At 43.1% G+C, this 24354-nt stretch overlaps 6 protein-coding genes across 10 annotated transcripts; 1 reads left to right on the plus strand and 5 right to left on the minus strand.

The window, feature by feature from the left end:
- The first annotated feature begins 53 nt into the window (after positions 1-53).
- LOC122624961 (protein gone early) lies at positions 54-24336 on the plus strand. 2 transcript variants are annotated; one of them, XM_043804765.1, is made up of 11 exons: positions 54-404; positions 5717-6146; positions 6353-6703; positions 6773-6931; positions 21594-21857; positions 21924-22075; positions 22133-22260; positions 22321-22872; positions 22981-23103; positions 23193-23696; positions 23757-24336. In XM_043804765.1, exons 2-11 carry the CDS (start codon positions 5828-5830, stop codon positions 23842-23844), a joined length of 2640 nt encoding a protein of 879 aa, XP_043660700.1. In that variant the 5' UTR covers positions 54-404; positions 5717-5827; the 3' UTR covers positions 23845-24336. The 2 variants fall into 2 exon arrangements, with proteins under 2 accessions (XP_043660700.1, XP_043660702.1); XM_043804767.1 differs by having other exon boundaries at positions 6368-6703.
- Positions 7327-8901, minus strand: LOC122624962 (uncharacterized transmembrane protein DDB_G0289901). Its single transcript, XM_043804768.1, has 4 exons — positions 8763-8901; positions 8355-8661; positions 7725-8246; positions 7327-7646 (listed from the first exon to the last, which is right to left on the minus strand). The coding sequence occupies exons 1-4, from the start codon at positions 8775-8777 to the stop codon at positions 7327-7329; spliced, it is 1164 nt and encodes a 387-aa protein (XP_043660703.1). The 5' UTR covers positions 8778-8901.
- LOC122624964 (serine/threonine-protein phosphatase 2A 56 kDa regulatory subunit epsilon isoform) lies at positions 9430-10780 on the minus strand. Of its 4 annotated transcripts, XM_043804771.1 has the most exons (5): positions 10603-10776; positions 10510-10533; positions 10267-10457; positions 9863-10196; positions 9430-9810 (listed from the first exon to the last, which is right to left on the minus strand). In XM_043804771.1, exons 1-5 carry the CDS (start codon positions 10690-10692, stop codon positions 9559-9561), a joined length of 891 nt encoding a protein of 296 aa, XP_043660706.1. In that variant the 5' UTR covers positions 10693-10776; the 3' UTR covers positions 9430-9558. The 4 variants fall into 4 exon arrangements, with proteins under 4 accessions (XP_043660706.1, XP_043660705.1, XP_043660708.1 ...); XM_043804770.1 differs by having other exon boundaries at positions 9431-9810; positions 10510-10775; XM_043804772.1 differs by having other exon boundaries at positions 9667-9806; positions 10510-10780.
- LOC122624967 lies at positions 12711-13550 on the minus strand. The gene has a single exon (XM_043804775.1). The coding sequence runs from the start codon at positions 13548-13550 to the stop codon at positions 12921-12923; it is 630 nt and encodes a 209-aa protein (XP_043660710.1). The 3' UTR covers positions 12711-12920.
- On the minus strand, positions 15963-16709 carry LOC122624965. The gene has a single exon (XM_043804774.1). The coding sequence runs from the start codon at positions 16707-16709 to the stop codon at positions 15963-15965; it is 747 nt and encodes a 248-aa protein (XP_043660709.1).
- Positions 19333-20528, minus strand: LOC122624963. The gene is made up of 3 exons (XM_043804769.1): positions 20514-20528; positions 19690-20446; positions 19333-19607 (listed from the first exon to the last, which is right to left on the minus strand). Exons 1-3 carry the CDS (start codon positions 20526-20528, stop codon positions 19333-19335), a joined length of 1047 nt encoding a protein of 348 aa, XP_043660704.1.
- Positions 24337-24354: the final 18 nt, after the last annotated feature.

Consider the following 24354-nt stretch of genomic DNA (forward strand, 5'->3'; position numbering starts at 1 on the left):
TGTCCATCTCCAGCGACCATCGCCATAAAAATCGTCACAAAACAAAACTACGACCGTTGATTTGGATGTCGTTCCCCGTTTAGAAATTTAAAAAACCCTTAAACCGCCGTGAAAATTATTACAAATTCGTATTTGAAATCCTGTTAATGATACAAAGTAACTGCAATCGAATTTAAAAGACGCACAACCCTGTTTTCATTGAGAAGGTGAACATAGCGGTTTATTCGGTTTCTCGTTGTTGTTGTTGCTGAGCGCGTAAGAATTCAAAGCAAATCTCGAAAAAAGTCCGCGCGTATGTGTACTGCTTTATTTTTTTTCGAGTGTGTGTTTTTGCGAATAAAAATATTTGTAATTGTGGCGCGATGCAAATATATCAAAATGCCAAATAAGCTATAAACAAAAAGGTATAAAACTAAGATTTTCCTTCTGCAAAGGAATTTCCAATCTCGTATGTGTGTGTGAAAGAGAGAGAGTAAATGTAAGCGCACTTCAAGCCAGCGTTTTGTTGTTGTTGTTGTACGAAGGTGGAAAAGTGTCGCAGTGTGTGTGTGCTAGTGTGTGTGTGAAATGCCGGCAGAACCGGTTTAGCAAGTGGCCAAAGCAAAAACAAAATAAAAATAATAAAAAATAACCGATCAGATACTTCGTTCACACGTCGATCGGTATTGCGATCAGGATTTCTTATCACCTCATTGCGACTGATGATGTGTGATCATCGTTTAATTTGGGGACATAAATGTCATAAATGGAAAAGGGAAATCGTTATATATCAAGCCATATTTATATACTTAAAATGCTGAGTGGATTTATTATTTTATTGTGTCAAAAGAAGTTGTATCACCGACTTATTTGTATATTTTTTGAGTTCTAAAATTTGTATGTTTAAGAAACCAATTCATTTCGTTCACAATAATCTATGAATGAATATCGCGATCTCCTTTCGTGTGAACGAGCAAACAACAGCAATACCAACAATTCTGTGTCGCTCTCTCTTCTTTGCCGTCTCCTCCGTCCCCCTCATTCGTTGCAAATGCGCCTGCGTGTCAATTCTTTTATTTTTATTTTCCTTTCCCGAAATTCCCGTAATTAATGCGTAAGAACGTCGACGTCGGCAGAGGAAGAAAACGAAGAAGCAGAGGATCAGTGCATCACGTCCCAAAAAAAGAACAACAACAAAAAATCATAATTTTGAGATAATAAGCCGGTGACATTGAAAAACGTCGTGAATAACCTTGATCTTGGGCAGAAATCTACAGATCTTAACGTCAGATTGCGTTATTAGTTAGTTTTGTAAACGTTTTCGAAGGTGTTGCAAATAATATGGGAATGGAAATTATTTAAAATTCTTCTTAAATGTGGGAAAAATGTAGTTCTCAAAAGTAGTTTCCTCAGATATTTCCAGGTACACGCAAACAATTAGTCTGGTACACATATCATCATAAAATCATTCTAGTTAGATGAATATACCAGATGGTAATAATTAGTGGGTAATTTCTTGTATTTATTTTCCAGATATTGTTTGTTTTTGATAATTGGATATTTCTGTGGATAATTATGATATTTGAAGTACTTCCTGTTGCAGTTCCTGTTGTTCTCACCCCCTTACACATATCTTCTCCGCTTCTTCCGTTTTGGCCCACTTATTTTTGGATTACCGTTATGCATTTAGCATTTTGAGCATGTGCAAAAGTAAACCCTCCGTTTCTCGTCGTTGTAGAGCCCATTGTAATGCTCACGCACGATATTGGTACTGTCCAATCCCCAAAAACTCCCTCAAGTTTTTTGTACCTATGTATGTACATACATATTTGCCTCCGCCCGCATTCGTCACTTTTCCATTGTCTGCGTCACTCGTTACGCACTTTTTGAAACATCGACACAAAAAGTGAAACACTCGAAAAGCTAACCTTAACCGCACCTTTTTCCGTTAAACGTTTTACGGTTTCAGCATTCCGCTCGAGTGGTTTTTGCATACGAGGGTTAAGATCACAAAGAGATACTAGCTCAGCTCGAATGACTTACACAGACTTGGTCAATCGCATATGATAGGGTCTACAGTTAACTGGTTTTAAAATCAATTTGGAAAGCTTTCTGAAACATAGAATGGAATTACTGATCACAAAAATGTAAACACGTTTTCTTATGCATTTCACTTGGCATTTGAATTAAAATGGCTTGTGAGTACACATTGAATACTACTCTACTACTACTAGAGTGTGCTAAAAGTCTTAGAAATATTCTCAGCCAGCTCAATTAATTAGGTTTCCATGTTTAGAGTGTTTGTTTCGTTCTAACGCAAAGTTGCATAAGCAAACATTCACATTCTGCAGTTCTCAATTTGTCGACTTTTTAGTGGCTTCGACTAGTTGACGACAAATTGTTGACACATTTAACAACTGATTGCGATGGGCGGTGGGTGGTGGGTGGAAGGGGTTAAGGGGGGTGCGACAAGGTTATCATCGCACCCAAAGCTGCCCAATCAACACTTTTGATAATACTAGAGCGTTGTTCGCTGTGCCATTAACTCAAATTAAATGTCAATAGCGCGGGCCACAAAAATCGTATAAATTGGGTTCGACATGGTGGCGAAAATCGCTGTCAAAGTACGCCACACTCAATTAGCCGCAAAGTCAAATTGATTTTCTAATTCCATGTATTATTTTGTATGGCTAATATCTGTTTAGCATGTCTAAATTGTCAGTATGCGGCGAAAAGTATGATTTTTTAAGTCCCAGCATTACTTTTTATAACGCCTGTCAAAACTGGTCAGTGAATTTATGGTCTTCCCAACCTATCTGTACTTTTTCGTTCATTATCTGTTGAGATTTATATGGTCGCTGGTGATTTATGCGCGGCATGTTCAAATATGGTAACTCGAACTGGAAAGGAAATAAATGGGAGGGGAAAGTGGAAGACGCGTTTTTGGTCACACAAAGCAAACACCGATTTTCTTTCATTTTTCTTCGGAGGCGGGGCAGCGGAAATATTACAATAAATACCTACATATGCTGTGAATGAATAATGTCTTCATTTCTCTTGGCCTAAGAATTATTGCCTCATAATTGTAATGAATTGCAGTGCTGTAGGAATTACAATATTATTTTGGAGCGAAACTTGATTCATTAATACTGTTCCTGGATAAGAAAAAAAAAGAACCGCTGACTCGCACTTTCATTGAGTTATTTTTCCATCAACTCATGGATTTTATCAAAGTCAGTTTATCTCCGACTTCCAAGGGAATTTCCCACACCTCTTCACTTTTGCTATCTCCATCCCCAATCGAACTGCGTCTCAACTTTCAATTGCGCTGCGCTCGAGGAATAAGAATAATAATCGAGAATCCACCCCAAACTAAATGACGCCGCATGTTCTTAATATTTTCTAGTGGCCGAGATAAACTCAGCATAAGCTTCAGTTTCTTTATAAGCCCATGAACCAATCGAAATCCATAATCGAATCAAGCCAAATATGCAAAATCAGACGTCAGAAAGAAAAGCCTGAAATCAAAGCAACGGCAACTTGATAAAGAACGATGTAATTGAGCTCTGTTTTTGGCGCTTTCATTACACAAGCGTGTGTCCCCAATAATCAATGCTTTTTTTTTATATAAAATTTCGCCACTGCGGCAGGCGTTCTTTGAGCTGACAAAGTGGCCCATAAAACCCGAGAAGCTATGAGTGACAACTCATTTTTATACAAAAAATTAAAGGCATTAAAGCTTGCGGAAACATGAATCACTGAAAGGGTTGAAACGAAAACGGAGTATTCTATTTTAAGTCGCAACAAGAAAGTCAAAGTAAATTCATTCTAAAAGCTCTGATAATCTCAAATGCTCAAGGACCTGATTAAAATGCCTGCAAACTCCCTTAGAAATCCTCTTTATAAAGCTTTAGAATCTCTCAGTTACTTTAGTGCGTTCGTTTATCTATATACAACTTCTTGTAAAGATCTTATCGCTTGATATGGGGTTCAGTTCTCTCAGCATTACTCAACAACCTGAGATAGTCGTCCATAGCACCACCAGTCCATCGCAACCTTCAGTTTTTCGAGTGGCTATATAGGACTAGACAGATAAAGTCGGAGATATAGAGTGCGGAGATTATTGTTTATGGGCCTCCAAATTGCGAGCAGTCAAAGAAGAGCATTTAGTTTTTTAATTAATCCCTTAGGCAATCTACAGAACTAATCTTGCTGAATATTACGAAATTGATTTATGCTAACCGTGAACTATATAAAAGTAAAACTTATCAGGTTGAAAAAGAATAGGTGGCGAATGTCTTAGTAGCAGCGCCCAGAAATGAGCAATGTATTAAGCAATAATCTCAACTCGATAAGATAAGTAATAGCCGTTTTCATTGTTTCTTTCCCCATTCCGCTTATATTATTTTTTACCCAGCCAAATCCTCGCAACTGACCACAACTTATCGCTATTTTGGGGCTCTAAAGATTTGCTGGGGCTTGGAAAACGAAATCTAGATTGAATATCGGACTTTTTTGTAAATGCCAATGCGCTGAGGACTCTTCTAATTAAATGTAATCGTGATTCACGTACATAAGTGTGAGTGGTAAAAATGGTGCTGAAAAATGTATTATTTGCCATGCGACTTGAACATCATGTGCTGATGCTGATGCTCAAACTGCGCTTCATAAACTCTCGCGTGCATTGTATGTAGTTTCATAATTAACCTGCCGCCTCCCCATTTCATTGTGTGGGTGAATGTGAATTGGCTGCTTTCCTCGCGGATTAAATGACAAAAATGCTATACGATTTCACAGCGAAAACAAAAGGTGGAAAACCATTTCAAGTCTAGCATAACCACAGCGAAACAAAGCCCAGTGACGCCCTCTGGCGGTCGGCGAAGCGAAACTAAAGCGGCCTGCAATACAAATACTAGATCACTTTTAATGATCGTACTATATCGATTGAAATAGCCAATAATTGGCTACTGATTTGCCTTCGGATTTTTTGTTAAACCTTAAACTTAAATACTATGCTCTTGCCTGCATTTACAGACAGATTTTTCGTGCAATTAGCAATTAACCTAGTTTAGTTTTTTAAGACAACCGAGACGTCGCTGCATTTTTAATTATTTGCACGGCGCTCAATAGAAATTTATGCTCGTCGCAAAAAAAAAGAACAGAGTCCTCAGCCAACGATCTTTCTGTCTCTTTCCCTTTCTCTTGGAGGTCTCACTCCCACATGTTGGGATATATATTTTCGCCAGTCGAAGTCTTTCGCCAGTGCAAATTGCCGGCAATTGTTGTCAATTTAAAATTGAAAAGAAGTCAAATGTTGAACAAGAATGCATGCAACATATACATGCGCTTAGGAGCGAATGTATAGCCGCTGATCTTGGATACAGCTGGGTGCAAGACGGTGTTCCTGGCATATCAAGCTATTGAATGTTTTGTTTAAAACTTTTTAGCAAACATCCAGGTGCCATTTTGTTGGCCGCAGCTGTGGATCTCAGGCATCAAGTGCCCGCTATCTCTGGGCAATTTTCACTTATCTCCGATGCTCCACATAACGAAAAGGTTTCTTTATTGCCAGAGGTTGGTGGGTGGTTTGGGTGTATGGGTCGACGAGTGTACAGCCCCGTATATCATGTCTCAAGGTAATCTTTTGATTAGCAAGAGACGGGGTTATACCGCCTGGAATTCCGTGTATTTGTATACTTTGGGAGAATTCTCAACGGTTTCCTTGTTTTACTTGCAGAGCTACTTAGGAAGTGATTGAAAATGCCGAATCATCTGAATTGAGGGATAGAAACGACGAGAGCACGACTTAAATCAGCTGGGAAAACATCGAGGGGCACTTCCACACGCAATGGCCATCAATCAGGGCAAGTACAAACCGACGATCTGCGCCATCGACGAGGTGGATGACCGCAGTTTCAAGCTGCACAACAGCCAGGACGAGATCGGGGGCAAGCAGCAGCTGCAGCAGATCGAGGGCAGCGAAACGGCGCCACTGACCACCAATCAGCAGAAGTTGCACATGGACGACGGCTCACATCTGACGCCCAAGGATCTGGAGGCGGCGCGCCAGGATGCCCTCAATGAGGTTGCAGGCGGAGGCGCAGGTGGCAGGACACCAGCGGCAATCACACCCAACTCCACGCATCCATCGGCCAATGGACTAAGAGGTGAGTTACCGTCTTCAAAAGCATGATCCATTCATTTTCATTCATTGTCATATTAACTTAAATTAATTTGAATCCATTGTCTTTAAAGTTCATAACTGTGATTCAGTTGCTTTTGTAGAATAAAATATGTATGCACTGGCAGCCAGTTCCATCCTCATTTCATTAATATCACATTTTCCTCATCCTTGGCCCTCGCCCGATGATAGCCTTGCTGCTTCCAGGCCGACGATCCTTCGACGCGCTGATGAGCCTGTCGCGCAAGCGACGCATCCTGTACGTAACCACCGCCTGTCTGTGCGCCCTGCTCCTGCTGATCATCATCCTGCTGCTGGCCTTCTGGCCGGAGGTGCCCTCCTACCTGCGGGCGCCGCTCTGCATGGAGAAGGAGTGCGTGGAGAGCAGCCGGCAGCTGCTGCTGTGGGCCAACACCTCGAAGAGTCCTTGCCACGAGACGTACGAGTGGGCCTGCGGCAACTTTGCCAGCGATTATGCCAACCACGACTACTTTGTGATCAAACGCGGCGAGTGGAACTACGAGACCTACAATGAGTATCAGGGTAAGCTGAGGTTTATCCCCCATCTTTCTGCCACACCTTTATTCACGTATGTACTATATCTCTTCACAGAACTCAATGAACTCAATCGATTTATCGCAATGCTGCCAAATTCGCAGGAGGGTTCCGTGGAGTCCACGGTGAGCAGCTTGTATCACAGTTGCCGCGAGACCGATGTCCTCGACAAGAGCCAGTCGGATCTGCTCCTGAAACGGGCCATCAATGCAGTGTGTGAGTTCTAGTATTAATAACTACACTTTTGCGGGTATATATACTGAAAGAAACTTATTTGACTTCTATGCATATTGGTTTTCTAAGGACTTTTCTCTTTGCTGAACTTTTTATACAAAAATGTGGCATACTTTTAGGCTTCGTAGTTAAAGTGTTCCATATTGACCAATACTTCAGGATGTTTTCCTCCGATTGTTAACTTTTAGACCTTATTAGAATTTTGTGATTTTAAATTCAGGTTTCCTCATTCTCCGCTCCATTTAAAAAAGCTCAAGACCAATATTTATATTCTTCTATTTCGTTAAAAATGTATTTATGCTTTCAAAAAAAAACCTTTGACTATTGCATCGCTGTACAGTAAAATTTTTGCTATTCATCATTATGCTGCTGACTATCTATTTGCCATTGGGTGGCAGATAGACGGCACTCTTGGCATTCTTGATGATGCTGCCACCGGAGATGACTCCTCCGGCGAGTCCACCAGAGCTGCCGCCGGACGTCGAGGTCGTAGTGTAGCTGCCACCAATGGAGCCGGTGCCTCCGGAAACGTACTGAGAGCTGCCGCCAGTGGAGCCAGTAACTCCGGAAACGTACTGAGAGCTGCCAGAGCTGGCAGCACCAACAGCACCACCATCCAAGATGCCCACAACCGACTGAGCGGGGGCCACTCCACCATCCTCGTGCTCTGAGGTTCCCTCGATCCTGTCGTATTCGGCTGATGGATAAGGATGATGTGTATCAGTACAGTATTAAGAATACCCGAATTCATGGTGCCAAGATGTGGACAACTCACCCTGGATCTGCTGCTGGGCATGAGAGGCCTCGGCGTCGGTCTTGTACTTGATGAAGAAGACCTCCGGCTTGCTGGGCACGGTGGGTGCGGGCGTGGCGATATCGTTGACCTCCAGCTGGTTGTCCTTCTTGCTGAGCACATAGATGACGGTCTTCTCCTCCTTGGGAGCGTACTCGGCGGACAGCTTGACGTTGGCATTGCTTGAGGATGGGGCCTTGATGAATACCACACGGTAGTTCTTCTGCGGACGTCCAATCACCAGATGCTTGGAGCGCTCCAGATTCTCATGCTCTTCGGGTGCGGCGACGGTGAAGAACTGCTTGTGGATGATGGGCTCCTGGAAGCCACGCTGGACCTCCTGCTCCTGCTGCTGCTGGTAGCTGGGTGCCTGATAGCCGGCCAGAGTACCGAATCCAATGTTGGGCGAGGGTCCAAATCCGGTGAAGGAGCTGCCGCCGTAGTTGGAGGAACCGCCAGTGCTGTAGGTGGCTCCTTGTCCGCCAGTCGAGTAGGTGGCACCATTTCCACCAGTCGAGTAGGTGCCGCCATTTCCACCAGTCGAGTAGGTGGCTCCCTGTCCACCAGTCGAGTAGGTGGCTCCCTGTCCACCAGTCGAGTAGGTGGCTCCCTGTCCACCAGTCGAGTAGGTGGCTCCGTGACCATTACCACCGCCAGTGGTGTAGGTGGCTCCCTGACCACCACTGTAGTGGCTCACCGATTGGGGGGCAGAGGAGCTGCCCACCAGGGAGCCAACGCTGGCGGTCTGGAAGGCGCCCAGCGGCCCGTACGAAGCCACCGAGGAGTGGCTGGGAGCGGTCAGGAAACCGCCGCCGGATCCTCCGCTGGAGCTGGAGGTGGTCAAAGAACCAGAGACTCCGCTGCCATAGTTGTAGCCCTGGGGCTTGGCCTCGCTAAGGACCAGCAGAGAGCAGAGGGTCTAGAAACACGCACACAAAAAAAAGAAAAAAATGTAATCCTTTGGCTAATCCTGCGTTTGCTCCTCCGGTGCTCTTCCGGTTAATCCTCCAGTTAACTTACCACAAATAGACGCATGTTGAGTGGTTTTCAGTTGTTGGCTTAATGATGCTCCCCCTTGATGATTTGTGGCCTTTTATACCCCGAATATTGGTTCCTCCGCTTCTTACGATTTTTCTATAATTTTTTTTCTTTTCGCCGGTTTAATTAATTGCTCAATTATTTGACTATGGCGAAGCTCTGACATTTGACTTGTGTGTCTGGCCCTCTCTGTCGCACCTCTTGGCGCCGTCTCTTTCGCGCTTCCTTTAATGTGACCTGTTGTCCATCGATGTTCGTTTTGTTACTTTTCGGTTATTCGGCGATCATAAATCATAGTCGAATTCATATATATTCGCCGCTCGTCGACGATGTTGATCGCAGGTGGATCAATATCAATATCAATAGCAATATCCATTTCAATTCCACAACACACATCGAAACGCACGAAATTCGGTTGCATTTTTTCCGTTTTGTCGCATTGTTGCGTGATTATCAAGCCATCATTTTCAAGTTGTATGCAAAAGTTTGCATAAAATCCTTGATTGATTGATTGGTCTCTTGCGATTGATCAAGTATGGATATAAGTATAGGTAGGAACGTGTTTGTGACTTAATTTGATCAGCATTGAAAAGAATAGCCCGTTTGCAGAGATAGAAAGGTTTAGAGATATTCGGATTAATAAGGTTGTCTTTATTTAATATAATGTAATATTAATCAATACTGTAACGGTGTACAAAAAGTACAAAAAATATAACATTTCCTTTAAAGGTTTGCCCCTAATACAAGTTCCATGGGTCCTTGCTCCCAGTGTCAGTATCTATTGCGGATTTGAACGCTCAGCATTTTCTGCTCCTATGTAGTTCCTAGTTAGGCTTTCAAACAGCTCCCTGTTCATCATCAAAAACTGATTCATAGCAATGTAGACGAGTTCCTGGATTATTTGACTTAAGTGCATTCTCTTCATGCGAAATAGAGATGGAAATACGATGGGCATGATGACCTCGTTGTTGCGCCTCATAACCTCCAAAAAATCCTCGTCGTGCCAAAGACTGAGAGTCTGCTCAGCTATCTGAAAAGTAGTATTACTCTGGGTCATCCAGATACCATTTTTAGGTTCTCACCTTAGCGCTTAGACCAGTCAGGCATTTTCCAATTTGTTTAAACACCGGCACCAGAACTTTCTTAACCTCTTGCTCTTCTCTTATTACCAGAATACTGGCAATCTCTTTGAGAAACAAAGTCTCCTTCTTAACAGATGTCTTTGGCCACAGTTTCAGAAGACCAATGACATAACTTTCTATGTGAGATGGATTCGCGCTGAGGAATTCGATAATACACATTACCAGCTGAGCGTAATACGCTGGCATCGATGGCGGCTTGTGCAAAGGCAAAAGGACCTTAAGCAGCACTTGCTCCTCTTCGGTAGTTATTGGCGCCGTATATCCCTTGATTATACTGATCGAAAAACCAGAAGAAAATATATTTTTAAAAAGCGATATACAATGTAGCTTGGGAAAAAACCTACTCGTAGTAAATTTGCAGAAGATCTTCGATGCAATGAGACTCAATTGCTTCGAAAATAAATCGATAGAAAACATCGTTGAACTGCTTTAGCATAAATGAACGCATGTGGTACAATTTTATATAGATGCGCAGCAATAGAGACCGTAAAAATCTGCGATCATCCACATCTTTTGTGTCCAAGTGTTCCAATAACTATAGCAATGCCATTAGTTAACTTCAAACTCTGCAAGGGATTTCCACTCACCTTCACGATAATCAGCTCATCCATCTTACGAAACCAGAAGTTGGGAAAAAAATCCGGTGATTCCACGAAATGAGAGAATAGCTCTAGGATTACCTTCTTTTTAGCCAACGGCTCCGCCCTTTTTTTGATTTCACGCAGACTTGGAACATTGCATATGGTTCGAGAGTCGTCAGAGTTACTCATTTTGGGAATGTTTAAAATATAAAGTTATTTTTAGGAGCAGCAGAGGTGTTCGTTGACCGGTTATTTAAGGATAAGTGAGAGGTATGTAACAGTTGAAAGCGATCGAATAGGTAATGTGATTGCCCAAAAGTGTCATCAAAATATATAAAGTTAAAGAACTGTTTGTTTAAATATTTTCATATGTCGTTCATCATTTTCATTTTCAATGGAATGCAAGTTAACTTTCACTTGCAGTGCTTTCCATTTCCTTTAGAAATTCCCTTTCTATCGCATTTACCATCTTTAAGCGCATATTTGACCATGTGCGCATATATTTGAAATTTTAGCTTTGGCCATCTTGATTGATGGCCGCAATTTGTTTGCTGTCTTTGTTGTTCAAACAAATGCCTTAAAGAATCAGTTGGTTCTTTATTTTCTGGTTCTTTTCTTTTCGCCGGTGATTTTTCTTGATTTTTTTTTTTGGGATTTCGTTTTAGCTTTTTAGCTTGGTTCTTGGAATAGAACTTGCTTCCGCCATGGGACTTTAGTTTGACGTATTGAGCCTTTGTTAACAAGAGCTTAATTATGTTGGAGGAATTAAATAGCATCACTAAGAGCGTTATTATTTTTTCTAGCCACAGGCGCAGCAATTTATTGGCATTGACTTCAAACTGAGCTTTTATTTTGAATGCCGTATACTCTTGTATTTTTTGAAACGTACTGTAAATCTATTGAAATGAAGGTATTTTAAATCAAAGGAAACGGCTTTACTCGATTATACACCTTTTTTTTATAATCTGTCTCTTAAATTAAATTCATTTTGATTTTTAAAACTAGTCGGCTGTCTGTTGTCGCAATGGCATTTCAATTATTGTTGGACTTTAGGTTTCCGCTTTGATCTTCGGAGTTTTGACAAATCTTTGTTAGCCCATAAATTATATCATTAGTTTTGATAAGTTCGGCGGCATGGCAAACAAAGTGCCGAAAAGGATTTTATAATACGCAAGACAGGAAATACCCTAGGCACTTATATTATTTTAATATTTATTTATCTATAAGCTGCATAATTTTATTACATTTATTGGTAGTGTCTAGTGTGTTTGTTTCTGTTTGTTTCTGTTCATTTCTATACATCCAACAAAGGGTATTCCAAAATATGCATAGATGGCGTTGTGTCATGGTCTATTTTTAGTTAAGGCGGCTAAAAGCAGAAATTCCAAAACCACAAATCGTCGGCCGAGTGTTTCTGCTGGTTTTGTTGATGAAAAATTTCAATATAATTGCCATAATTTGAATGCGTTTTGGGCAGGGCCGATTTAGGCCCATTGTCTGTGTTCGCGCTTTTGGCTAAAACCAATGTGTGATTTATTTAAAATAAATGTGTATATTTTGGCCACCTTGAAATGCTCAATTTTATAGAGAAAACAATGGAGTGTGGAAAGGCAAAGGCTCAGTGGCGGCGACTTAGAATCGCACTTTTTAGTTTCGAATTTTCGCCACGACCTTGGCTTTTATTTGCCATTTGGCCATTGTTGACCAGCAACAAGATTAATTGCTGCCAAATTGTTGCTGCTGCCAATCAAAAAAAGGTCGCCCACTTGATGCCCAAAAATGGCTTAAAAAATCCCATTAATTAAATGCAAATGCAAATAAATCCAAAAGCAGATAAACTGGCCGAGCCAAAGAGGAGACACATCATAAAAAACTGCATTGCCGTTTTGCGGTTTCTTTTTTCGGTTGCGAATTGCAAAATTTATGCAGATTGTTTGTTTTACGATTCTATTTTTTGCAAACTATCAAGCTAAAACGACATTTTGGAGCCTCTGAAACTCAGATATTCGGAAATGCCACAAATAGAAAAAATTATCTTATTACTTATTGTCCTATATTTATTTATTGGTTGTGATAATACCATACATGCAGTTTAAATTGTTTTTACACTTTTTCTTGAATCATTTTGATAAAACCACTTGATAGGCAAATAAATAAGCCCTTTGCAAACTCAACTCGAATTCTTCTCCTTTGTCACAGGGTCAAAGCACTTTTGTCAGTATCTGTTTTCAAACACAAAGCAAATCAGATAAAAAAGTTTGCAAAAATTATGCTAAACAAAAACAAAAAAAAATAAAAAACAAAAAAACTTTTTACGCGTTTGCCAAGTTTTGTGATAAATTCGTTGGTGGAAATTGCTTATCAATTATATGCAAATAGCATGGAATATTCAACAATCTGCGGATATAATCGGCGCTTCAGTTAGTTCGTTCCACTGGCGCCAAGATTGTGGAGGTAGGTCTATCGTAGTGATAGCCGGCGGATTGTCTTGGACTTGGGTAGGGAGCTGCTGGATATTGGGGGCTACCAAGTGCTCCAATCACCGACTTAATGGGCGCCACATAGGGCGCTGCGATTTCCGTGTTTCCACCAAGCTGATCGTATTGCGTTTGGATTTCCCTTTGGGCGGCCGCTGCCTCATCGTTGCTTTTGTACTTGATGAAGAACACGTCTGGCTTCTGTTCGGCTTGGAACTTCTGCTGAGGTGCCACAATATCCGCGGCCTCCAGTTCCGGTTGCTTCCGGGTTAGCACATAGATCACAGTTCGCTCCTCTTGGGGCGCCAACTCCGCCGTATATTTCACATGCTCGCTGTTTCCCGCTGGAGCACGGATGAAGATCACTCGGTAATTCCTGCGCGGCTGTCCGATAACCAAATGCTTAGTCCTTGGCTCCAGATCCTCGGGATCTTCGGCGGGTGATATACTGTAAAACTGCTTGGTTATGATGGGTTCCATGGCCGGACTTGGTGGTGGTAAATAGTGCGATCCCTGGGCCCAGGACAGACATAACAACGAAAGTGATAAGCACACAAATAGGTTCAACATTTCACGAATTTCAGAAGTCGACTGACTGGGGTTTTTCATCTCAGCTTCACTTTTAAAAGAGATCTACTTAGATCGCACAGGGCGATAGGAGTGAAAATTTGTGAAAATTAGCTTTATCACATATTCTGCCGACCTCTAATCGCTCCATTAAAAGCTGCCAAAACAAAAGACTTGAGCAACGAACTTGCTTTTGGCTCGAAATTTAATTGTGCGTGAAAATGTGGGAACAGAAAGAAGCTGCCTCGGGGTTTTTATATTACTACTCGCTTATTACATAACAAACATGTTATCTCTTGGTCTTTGCTACAAAATATTATTAAATTATATTAGTTGGCTTTGTAGTAATGTTATAGTACCATAATAGTTTCGCAATAACCTTGTTAAAATAAATAATATAAATAATAAATAAAAGTAAATCATCAAAACATTATTATTAATCATCAGATTGAAGGATTTTAATTAAACATTAGTTTTATCAATGTTACATGTTTACAACACCGTTTTTCTCATTAGTTCTTTAATCCAAGAAGTCCGTGGACGAATAGCCTTGGAAATTCACTTGAAAACCCGATTACCCCAAAAAATCCCCTAACTTAATTTAAAAGCAATTAATTAAAGTTTGATTTGCTTCGGTTTTGACATACCTTTTCGTTATGCTCTTCTCACATCTCACCGATTTGCAGGTCATTTATCATCGTGTGGGATTCGGATATTGATGTGCTATGTGCTCTATGGTCAAAAGCATTTGGGTGGGATTGATCCCAGCATCTAACGCCCTCACCATTGACTAATGATCTTGGCCAACTCCAGTTGATCTCTGTTACCATCTGCATCTTTCGGCCAATTCCGAATCCGAATCTGATTCCGATTACGATTTCGGTTTAGTTGTATTTGGTTCGCAGCCTCGTCGCTGATTAGTAGATTAATTTTGGCTCTTTTTCTCGTTTTCTGCTCGTTGTTGTCAACAAGAGACAATTATAATATCACCACTGGCTGGCGGAATCTCGATATATATAAATCTATATACATATATTTATATGTGTGCATTGGATTTGCATAAATTGGCGCGTAATTCCCACACTTTCATGTCGCATTTAAGCAAAATGGTACAGCTAATTTGATTTATGTTCGGTTTTATTAAGAAAAATTGTGTGGCCATAAGCGGCCATTGCATATAGATAAGTGGGTTAGATGTGGCCTATGAAGATGTTATAGTTGGCATAGGCTGCTGGTTGGTTTTTGGGCCATTTCTCGCTGATTTTTGGGGAGGTCAACGGATAATGCTGTGAAAAAGAGTGGGAGGTCAAAAATATTAATCGGTTGTCTCCACACTTGAATTATTTATGGAATAACTAGCTTGGAATTGCGTAAAGTTCTCTGTTTGAGCCAAAAGTGGTATGGTATTATTTTGCAATCCCCAACTGCTGTGTTATTTTTCCCACACATTGTTTTATTGCCGCAATTAAATCTCAATTAATATTAATGCAAATGCCAATAAAGAAATAAAGAGAAGAGATAACTTCCCTAATGCCCAAATTGGTTTGCACTTGGTTGTTTTATTTCCTCGGTTCAATTTTGTGCAGTATCTTGGGTGCCATTAGCTCCGGACTCAACATTAATCAATCGATCTTTGGCCCGATTTTATGCAGCGTCAGTTTAATGGCCCAATCAAAGCAACAAAATCAGGGGAAATAAGCCAAAATCAAAATATAAAACTCTGCTATTTAATTAAATTTGATGAGCTTATTTTGATTTCTCACTTCATTTAAGCTAATTTCTGTTGGAAATTTTAACGGCAGCTTTGGCTTCGATTTCTGAATACCGATTCCGATTTGGATTTGGATTTGGACATATATTGAAATGTGACTGCTGATTTGAATATCGGGGAAAACAAAGCCGAAATGTATTTCTGTTTCTGCCTCGATTTATTTTTGACTTTGACTTTGATTTGGATTTTGATTTCGTTTTTAATTTAATTGCGCCGAAGAGACATTTCAATTTTATTTATACGATTTTTATTAATTTTTTAAATGACTGACCTTCTGACTTCTTCCACACTTGTTTTTACATATATTGTATATATTGGACTGGTGAAACGGGTAATATTAGGTTTTTTTTCTAAAACCAGATGCATTAGAAATTACTGAATACCACCCAGGTATTTTCACTTGATAAAAGAAAGTTTAGTTGAGCTCAAAACGATATCATTACTTTGAGAAATTTCAACACATTGCTTGAGATTTTTTTTAACATAAGCATTTTATTAACAACAGTTCGATATAACAAAAAAAAATACAAAAAAATATTGAGGGATTTCTTAAAAATATACAACACAACGGGGTTCGCGAATGGGAGCTTTGTTTTTCTGACTTTCATGATGGAGAGATGATCCACTGGTGCCGCCGACATCCTCTAGTGCTTCAGCAAACTGGGCAGATACTGGGAGTTGGGCGCCACTGCCGGTGGGCGGTTGGCGATCTGGCGGTAGTTGTAGCTGCCATCGGGATTCAGGCCATCCAGGCTGCCGATCACCGAGGTGATGGGGGCATTGTTGTCCTCCTGGTACTCGTTGGTGCCGCCCAGCTTGTCGTACTGTCCCTGGATCTCCTGCTGCGCCTGCTTGGCCTCGTCGTCGGTCTTGTACTTGATGAAGAAGACCTCCGGCTTGCTGGGCTGCGTGGGTGCGGGCGTGGCAATATCACTGGCGTCCACATCGTTATCCTTCTTGCTGAGCACATAGATGACGGTCTTCTCCTCCTGTGGCGCAAACTCGGCGGAATACTTCACGTTGGCATTATCGCCGGCTGGAGCCTTGATGAACACCACGCGGTAGTTCTTCTGCGGGCGTCCCAAGACCAGATGCTTCACCTTGCCATCGTTGCTGTGATCCTCGGGGGCGGAAACCAGATAGAACTTCTTGTTGATGATGGGCGCCAGGGTGGTGCTGGCCGGCGGCAGGTACTTGTCGCCACCACGGTGTGGCTGGATGCTGACCAGACCGCTGCCGCCGGAGGAGCCACCGATTCCCACGCTACCAACGGGCGCGGATCCACCGCCGATGAAGATGTCCGAGCTGGGCTGTTCGTAGCCGTATTGGGGACGGGCTTGGGTCAAAGCCACCAGGATCAGGCAGCCTACGAGCACTTGCTGGACAAACATGGTGATTTTTTTGGTTTTTTGTATATGTGTAATCCCTTCCTGAGTGTTTGTAATCCTTAGTGGTAGTTCTGCTGTTTGGGATGCTGCGTTGACGAATTGCTGCGAGCCAATGATTGCATTTTGGGCCGCTCCACTTGTCTTAAATATGCTCCGATTGTCAAATGGTTGCCTCCTCTGTCGGCGTCGCTGTTTGGCCGCTTATGCAAATGCAAATGCCGCATATAACATCATCATCGCCGCCGCTGCTCTCGATACCCAAAGCATCGTCATCATCGTCTTCTCTGGGCCTATGCGTCCACTGCTATGCGCCTTGTGATCTGACCTAAAACTTATTCAAATCAGAACGAACGCAGAGTAACCAGCCACAGAAACCACCATGGCTTGGGCCCACCATTGGACAAAGAGTCTTCTCTGACATTGAACTTGACTGGGCCGGTGCGGTGACCCTGGTGGACGGCTGGGCATTCACGATGGATTAGCAAATATCTAAATGTACGGCTTCATCACTAGCTGATACCTATACCCATCTTACCTGCAAAAAAAGAAAAAACTATTGAATGGGGGCCTAGCGAATCTCATTAAACGGCACCTCATCATCACTGGCGGCATCAATCTTGTCCAGAAACACGTTTGCTGGGTTATTTGTTAGTTGGTTTGTTCGCGTCCATCATTAGTTTCGGGCCTATCGATTAATTTGCGAATATCTATGACAGTTGGATTGATCAATGAATATCTTGGACTTGCATTTATTTCTTGTCAATAAAAGTCTGGTTGCCTTATTTATAAAGTGAATCCGATTAATCCTTAATGGGTTATATTCTGTAGTTAGATCGCATATTATTTGTTTTAATTTTCCCTACTTTCCTCGCTCGTTAAGTGAAAACACACCAGTTGACTGAAGAAGTACTTCTTATTTTGCAACCTTTTCCGTTTTAATATAAGCATATTCCAAATGAAAATGGTATTGTTTCACAAGTGAGTCCAATTTAATTTCCGTTGCCTTAAAAGATCAAATCATTATCGCTCAGATTAGCCATCTTGTTCGCTCTCCGGAATTTCCCACCGTTTTCGACTGGTGTTTCGCTATGTTTGTCACCATAAATGGTGACCCAGACGCAAAATCGATCGGTGAGTCAGGCAAAAGCGAAGACTCGAACCAACATTCACCCGGCGCTTTGGAGGTCGCATAAATATTGCCAAAATAAACACATAAAACATAATTTGCACTCATCGAGCGTATTTGAATAATGCCTTTGAATGGATTTATGGCCCCCAAGATTGATGACAGAACATAAACGCATAAAACCGATTGAAAATTGCTGGTTGGTGACAAACAATGGGTGCCAATGGGCGCTTGGAATAGATTGTAATCCGCATTCTAACCGTTTTCAATCGATCGAGTTTCCAATCCGACTAGACTAATTTAGCCATTAGCCGATCAGCGATCACAGATCATAGATCGCATATCGCCGGTGGATTATGGAAAACCAAACAAAATGATAATTATCAATTAGGCATTCCATATTTATAACCACCTGCGCTCGCGATCGCTCGCTCGCTGTGCTGGAAATTTATGTAACATTTTATTGATGATGACAGTAATAGAAATCGAATCGAGGGACAAATCTCCGATCTTTCGATCTCAATCTTCTTCGGACCTCGGCTCTGTGCGGCTACCGTCCGTCGCGGTAGGTTTTATTTAGTAGGTGTGATTATCTTTATGCAAAAGATCTGGCCGCCGCCCATTGATATGCAGATCTCCCCAGATCTCCGAGCGAGATATGGGAGATGGTAACTGATTTTGTCCCTCCTCCTCCTCCTCCTCCTGCCATTTGTAATTGATAATATATTTGCTTGCGGGCGTGACCCATTTGCCGCTCAATACATTTGGTATGGCTAATTTTCATTTAATACCCTCAGGTATTTTAATGCGACTTGCATTGGCCCAAGTGGCGACCTTGGCGACTGCGACCACCGATAGCGATAGCTATTCCGATTTCAACTCCAATTCCCATTCCAACTCCGAGTTGAGTTTCCTCTAATTCGCTAATTTATTTACCCGAGTGGCTCTTTGAGTTGAGTTTTGAACGGGTTGAACGGGCCAGTTGCCAGTTGATCGGGTTGAACAATTATGAGCAGCTTGCCAAATAGGTGAGGCTGTCTCATGGATTAGTATTATGTATTTCTTGGGCGACATCGCGGCCTCTTCGATTATGCAAGATGCAGGCGGTTCAACCAGCTCAATTCACTCCAGGGTTTTCCATTTAAAGGTGAAAATCTCTAGCCACTAGCAACTTCAACTTCAATTTACCAACTGTATTGTATACTTATGAAGTCGATCTACCAAAAATAGAACTCGGTGAGCTTTACATTTTTTGAATGCCTATGAGAACTCTTAAAGTTTATTTTAAAAAAAAATGTATACACAAATAATATGAATTGGGGCCGAAGGCAAAACTAAGTAGGAAAAATCGCAAAGGTTTCCCCGACAAGATTCCACTGTAATGGGCCCCAAACCCAAGGGGTTTTCCCATCCAGTCCGAATCCGCCAAGGCTGGAGTGTGTGTTTGTGTCATTCATTGGCAGTGGATGCGGATTATGTGATGGAATCCAGGTGATTCACCTACTTCCTCACCGGCCTCACGGGCAGATAGGTGGCCTGGGTGTTGGTGCCCGTGGTCACGGTGCTGATCACCTGGCGCTGGCTACCCTCGGCATCGTAGCTGGCTCCAGCATCCACGGTGGGAACTCCGCCGGTGCCCACGACGCTCACGCTGCCGCTGGCATCGGTCAACACGCCGGAGGCTCCATTGTCGCCCAGGCTGCCGATCACGGAGGAAACGGGAATCACACCCTCGTTGCTGGTCTCGGAGCTTCCACCCAGAGCATCATAGTTGGCTATTTGAGTGGCATAGAATGATTAGATTTGGATATTTTGAAGATTTAGTTACTTGAAAGTAAGGGGGATGTGGGAACTTACCCTGAATGGTCTGCTGGGCATGGGCCGCCTCCTGGGGAGTCTTGTACTTGACGAAGAAGACCTCCGGCTTGTTGGCCACAGGGCGCTGAGTGACCACCTCGGCGGAGACATCCAGGGCATTGGACTTCTTGGACAGCACATAGATGGCAGTCTTCTCCTCCACGGGCGCCACGTTGGCAATGATCTTGGCCTTGCTGGCGGTGGATGTGGGTGCGTTGATGAACACCACACGGTAGTTCTTCTGGGGCCTGCCCACGTTCACGTAGCGCACGATCTGCTGCTCATCGTGATCCTCGGGAGCACTGTGGATGTAGAAGTGCTTGTTGATCTGGGCGGGCTGGAAGTTGGCCAGGTGGCTGATGTACGACTCCTGCTCGTTGTAGTTGATGGTGGGTCCGGGCTGCAGACCGGCCAGGCCAATGCTGTCGCTCACGACGCCACCGCTGACGGAGGAGGATGAGGAGTCCACTTGGTAGTTGGCAGAGCCAGAGCCGCCCACCTGGTAGTTGACCACACCCGAGGAGCCGGTGGAGCCCAGATTAAGCTGGCCAATGGCTGGTGCCGAGCTGTAGTAGTTGTTGCCAGCTGCCGTGGGCTGGTACGAGGTGGTCACCGTGGTCAGGGGAGCACTGATCACCTGGTTGGCCACCACGTTGCCGTTGTAGCCACCAGCCTGGTAGCTGTATCCCGCCAGATGGCTGACATCCGGACGAGGAGCGGCCAGGGAACCGCCAATCACAGCCAGAACGGCCAAAACCTAAGGGTTTTCGAACTCTCTTAGTTGGTTGCTCCGCAAATCCCTTGATGGTTCTCTTTGGACTTACCACAAACTGCTTCATGCTGGACTTGGTAGATTGGATGGATGGATGAGGAGGAGGAGCAACTGTCGCCCTGGAGCTGTTGCACTGGATTGATATGCCAGTCACTAACAACTGTCACCTTTTATACAGCGGCCAAGATTTGCCTTTAATTGAAGTTAATTAAAGTGGTTTGCAATAAATCGTTAAAAAACTATAACACCCAAAAATCCCAAAATCAAAAATCAAACTCCGTGCTATAACTACGAAATCCGGCTGGCACGGCTGGTATTTTGATTTATTTCTTGTATATTTTGCTTTGTTTTTTGTACCAGCAGCAAGTGCTAATTGCGGGTGTCAACAAACTAAAACACAGTCAATTTCTATGTCTGCATGTCATTCGACTGGATGATGAAGTTTGCGTGGAAAACAGTCATAATGGTGACCCCACGCCATAGGGTCGGGGCGATGAGGGATCCACATTAGTGATGATCTATGGGGAATTGCCTCCAAGGTGGCTCTAACTTGGGTATAAAACTTACGTATATAATAATCCTGAAGTAATATTACTTGCTCTTTTGGTTTATATCCCAAAAACCAGTGTTCAGAAAAATACCGATTACTCTGCCTAATAATATAAAATAGCTTTGTGTCCTGTATATGTATATTTCTACCTAGGAAGTATATTTAGAATAATTTCCATATTTTTTATCGACTTAAAAGGGATTTCTCAAGAAAGGGCATTCCAAATGTTCTCTTTATCATTCATTTGTTTTTTGTTTTAATATTTTATGATTGCAAGAGAAGACGGACTGAGCGCCCCGAAAAATTTCAAACAGCCAAACATTTTAGCGCCTTTAATTGCCATAAACCACCGATATGCGGCAATATAAACTTGTTTGTGTGTACGAATAATACGAGTATATGTGTATGCGGATCTATGCTATTATGTGTGCATGCAACTGATATTTTCTTGCCAAAATTCATGGGCTTTTGATTCTGAAGAATTTCCATTAGCGCATAGCCAACTCATAGGGGGGTTTCCACTGAAAGAACCAGAACTATTCGCATGATCCCACTAATGTGCGCCTCGTGATTTATTTCCAGATGGCTGGCAGGCATTCCGCGACTCCAATCGACTGCAATCCTGGGAATACAAGCGGGTTCTGGTCGTCCTACAGTCCAAACATGGCATATTTCCCTACTATCGCGTCACCGTGGAGAACGGCTTTAGTAATCCCCACGACTATGTGATCACCCTGGACGAGGGGGAACTGGGTCTGCCGGACAAGTACTTCTATGGCAATGATGCTGATGAGGAAGTGGTTCGCGGCTATAAGCTGCTCCTCCGGGACTTTGCCATCAATATGGGTGAGTTGTGAACTTAAAAATCGTTGATTGGTTGGTAATCATTATTAAATTGATTTATTTATTTAGGAATCGTTTCCCGGGAGGCGGATCTATTTGCCGACGACATTTTCCACTATGAACGTCGTATTGTGAACCACATTGAGGACGCCAAAGCTGATGGAAATCGACCGATAAATAAGCTAATGCGTCTGGCCGATCTGAAAATTAAAGCACCATCTGTAAGTCGAGCTCATTTATTTTAAGCTATACCGATTTAACGATGGATTCCCCTTTAGTTGCCCATTCTGGAGTCTCTGCATGCCATTTTCCCAAAAACCAAAATCACTGAGGACACCGAGGTCTTGGTACGAGATCCGGAGGTTATGCATGCCCTATCTGTCTTACTCTCCACTTCGGATAAAAAGTAAGTTTACATGTACATTTCCGTAGAAACTAATGCTTAATAATATCTGTTTATTTATAGGCCTATTAACAACTTTATTATATGGTCGCTGGCCCGCAAAATGCTGCCGCATTTGTCCAAGGAGTATCGTACTTTGGCCGAGAACTTTGACCACGCCTTGTATGGACGCACAGCCAGCTATCCTAGGTGGCTCATATGCAGCAAAGTGGTGCGCGACTGGCTGCCCTTTGCTGTGGATGCACTGCAGCAACAGCCACCCAGACAGCAATTCGAAGCGGTGACGTCCAAGAGCAGAGGCTTAAACAAGACACAGGGCAACGAGGAGCTCCTCAAGCTGATGTTCTTCAGTCTGCGGAATCAGTTGAAAGATTCGCTGGATCAAGCCAAATGGCTGGAGCCGGCGGCCAGGCAGTTTATCCAAAAGAAACTCAACGAGATGCGGCTGCAGTTTGGCATACCTGATGAGGTGTTGCAGCAGCCCAACTATCTTGATCAATACTACAACGAACTGATACTCAATAATGTGTTTTTCGTGGAGCATTTGGAGTGGATTTGGACCTTCCGTCGATCGCAGATGGAAAAGAAGCTGGGCCCGCTGGCCATACTGGATGTGTAAGTTTTGCGCAATGTGCATCTGCTGATCCAAAAACTTTCTAACACTTTCTCCACGATCCATTTATCTATCCATGCATCCATCCATTCCGCTCTGTTTGGCAACAGCATTGTTTCCGAGATGTACACAAGGGACAATCCACAGGCCATCGCCTACTCCAATAAACTGAATATGCTGCTTGTCTCTAAGGTGTTGATTAGCTCCAACTACTATGACTACCGATATCCTGTGTACGTAAAATCGAATATATACCTCTATAGTATTTATATTTCGCTCGATCTCTTTCTAATGATTTCTTCTCCTTTTCCATTTTGTGCAGAGCTGTTAACTTTGCCCGCATAGGCACTGATATATTGGAGGCCCTCATCGATAACTTCTCCACCTTCCTGCTGCAGTTCAATACCCAGAGCACGGATATCAGCGATGCGGCACCGGAGATTCGGTATGCCCAGCCGGATGTGAATTGTCTGGCAGCAGGACAGCCACCACGGTTGGTCCACGAGCTAAATGAGCTGTCGAGTAATGCCTTGAAGAGCTTCCATGTAACACTGAGTGCAGCTCGAACGGCAGCGAGGGCGTTGAGTAACTTTGTGAATGCCATCGATGCGGGCAGTGCCATCCCGGGATCGGGAATCGATCAGGCTAATACCTATGAAGCCCTTGGACTTACCAGGCGGTTGAGGATACCTGGACTGAGGTCTTTCAACGAGAACGAACTCTTTACGCTCTCCTACATGCAGCAGCACTGCAGCACCACAATTGCGGACAAGGACTACGCCAGGATCAAGCCGCTCGTAGAGAGCCAGCTGGCCGAGAGCTATCTGTATGTGGTTGCCATTTTAGTCAACATCTCAATAAACACTCATGTTCCGTGTTATTTCAGCTTTAACGCCACCTGGCAGCACATCCAGTTCCTTCCTCGCTCCACAAACTGTGCCGCCGCGGAGGCGAGTTGCTCCAACCTGCTCTGAGATGCGATTTTCCATCCACCTGGACCTCCACCTCAGCCAGAGGCCTGTGGATGAACCGGAGGATGATGTCCTCGGCTGCTGCGAAATGGAACAACCTATTTATTGTACTTTTTTTTACTCCCACACATTGCCAGAGACACAGAACTACAGAATACACTGTACACCATACAGACAGACACAGACCCCACCACACACACATTGCTCTAATTGTAGTTTAGCGATTAAGCCTAGCACGTAGCCTAACAATGAAGGATCAGACTTGACATTGACTAGCCACTGTTGACATCACGCCACATATTTGCAATTTGCTCCAACTTGACACACAAGTGAGCAAGTGGGGCAGCAAGTCGACTTAAGTACGAACCCTACGCCTAGTTTAGTCTAGCTCAGTAGCCTTAACTTAGTTAGTTGCTAAGCGCCGTCTGCCACCCTGTATAAATTGATGAATTTGATTTTTGGAGAACCATTAAATGAGAATGACTTTTCACCCAATTGGAAAAGGAACTTATA

Source organism: Drosophila teissieri, chromosome X (assembly GCF_016746235.2).
Source record: "Drosophila teissieri strain GT53w chromosome X, Prin_Dtei_1.1, whole genome shotgun sequence".
NCBI classification, from domain to species: domain Eukaryota; kingdom Metazoa; phylum Arthropoda; class Insecta; order Diptera; family Drosophilidae; genus Drosophila; species Drosophila teissieri.

What these genes read in the sequence shown, in the direction of transcription:
- LOC122624963 (XM_043804769.1), bottom strand. An exon ending in TGCCCAGCAGACCATTCAGG is followed by an intron (nt 19,608 to 19,689) that starts GTAAGTTCCCAC and finishes CCACTCAAATAG; the next exon opens with CCAACTATGATGCTCTGGGT.
- LOC122624961 (XM_043804765.1), top strand. Translation starts at nt 5,828, where the DNA reads ATGGCCATCAATCAGGGCAAGTACAAACCGACGATCTGCGCCATCGAC. An exon ending in GGACTTTGCCATCAATATGG is followed by an intron (nt 21,858 to 21,923) that starts GTGAGTTGTGAA and finishes TTATTTATTTAG; the next exon opens with GAATCGTTTCCCGGGAGGCG. An exon ending in CTCTCCACTTCGGATAAAAA is followed by an intron (nt 22,261 to 22,320) that starts GTAAGTTTACAT and finishes GTTTATTTATAG; the next exon opens with GCCTATTAACAACTTTATTA.
- LOC122624964 (XM_043804770.1), bottom strand. Translation starts at nt 10,692, where the DNA reads ATGAGTAACTCTGACGACTCTCGAACCATATGCAATGTTCCAAGTCTG. An exon ending in ATGAGCTGATTATCGTGAAG is followed by an intron (nt 10,458 to 10,509) that starts GTGAGTGGAAAT and finishes GCATTGCTATAG; the next exon opens with TTATTGGAACACTTGGACAC. An exon ending in CTTCTGCAAATTTACTACGA is followed by an intron (nt 10,197 to 10,266) that starts GTAGGTTTTTTC and finishes TTTTTCGATCAG; the next exon opens with TATAATCAAGGGATATACGG.
- LOC122624965 (XM_043804774.1), bottom strand. Translation starts at nt 16,709, where the DNA reads ATGTTTGTCCAGCAAGTGCTCGTAGGCTGCCTGATCCTGGTGGCTTTG.
- LOC122624962 (XM_043804768.1), bottom strand. An exon ending in CACCTACTCGACTGGTGGAC is followed by an intron (nt 8,247 to 8,354) that starts AGGGAGCCACCT and finishes CGACTGGTGGAA; the next exon opens with ATGGTGCCACCTACTCGACT. An exon ending in TGCCCAGCAGCAGATCCAGG is followed by an intron (nt 7,647 to 7,724) that starts GTGAGTTGTCCA and finishes CTTATCCATCAG; the next exon opens with CCGAATACGACAGGATCGAG.
- LOC122624967 (XM_043804775.1), bottom strand. Translation starts at nt 13,550, where the DNA reads ATGTTGAACCTATTTGTGTGCTTATCACTTTCGTTGTTATGTCTGTCC.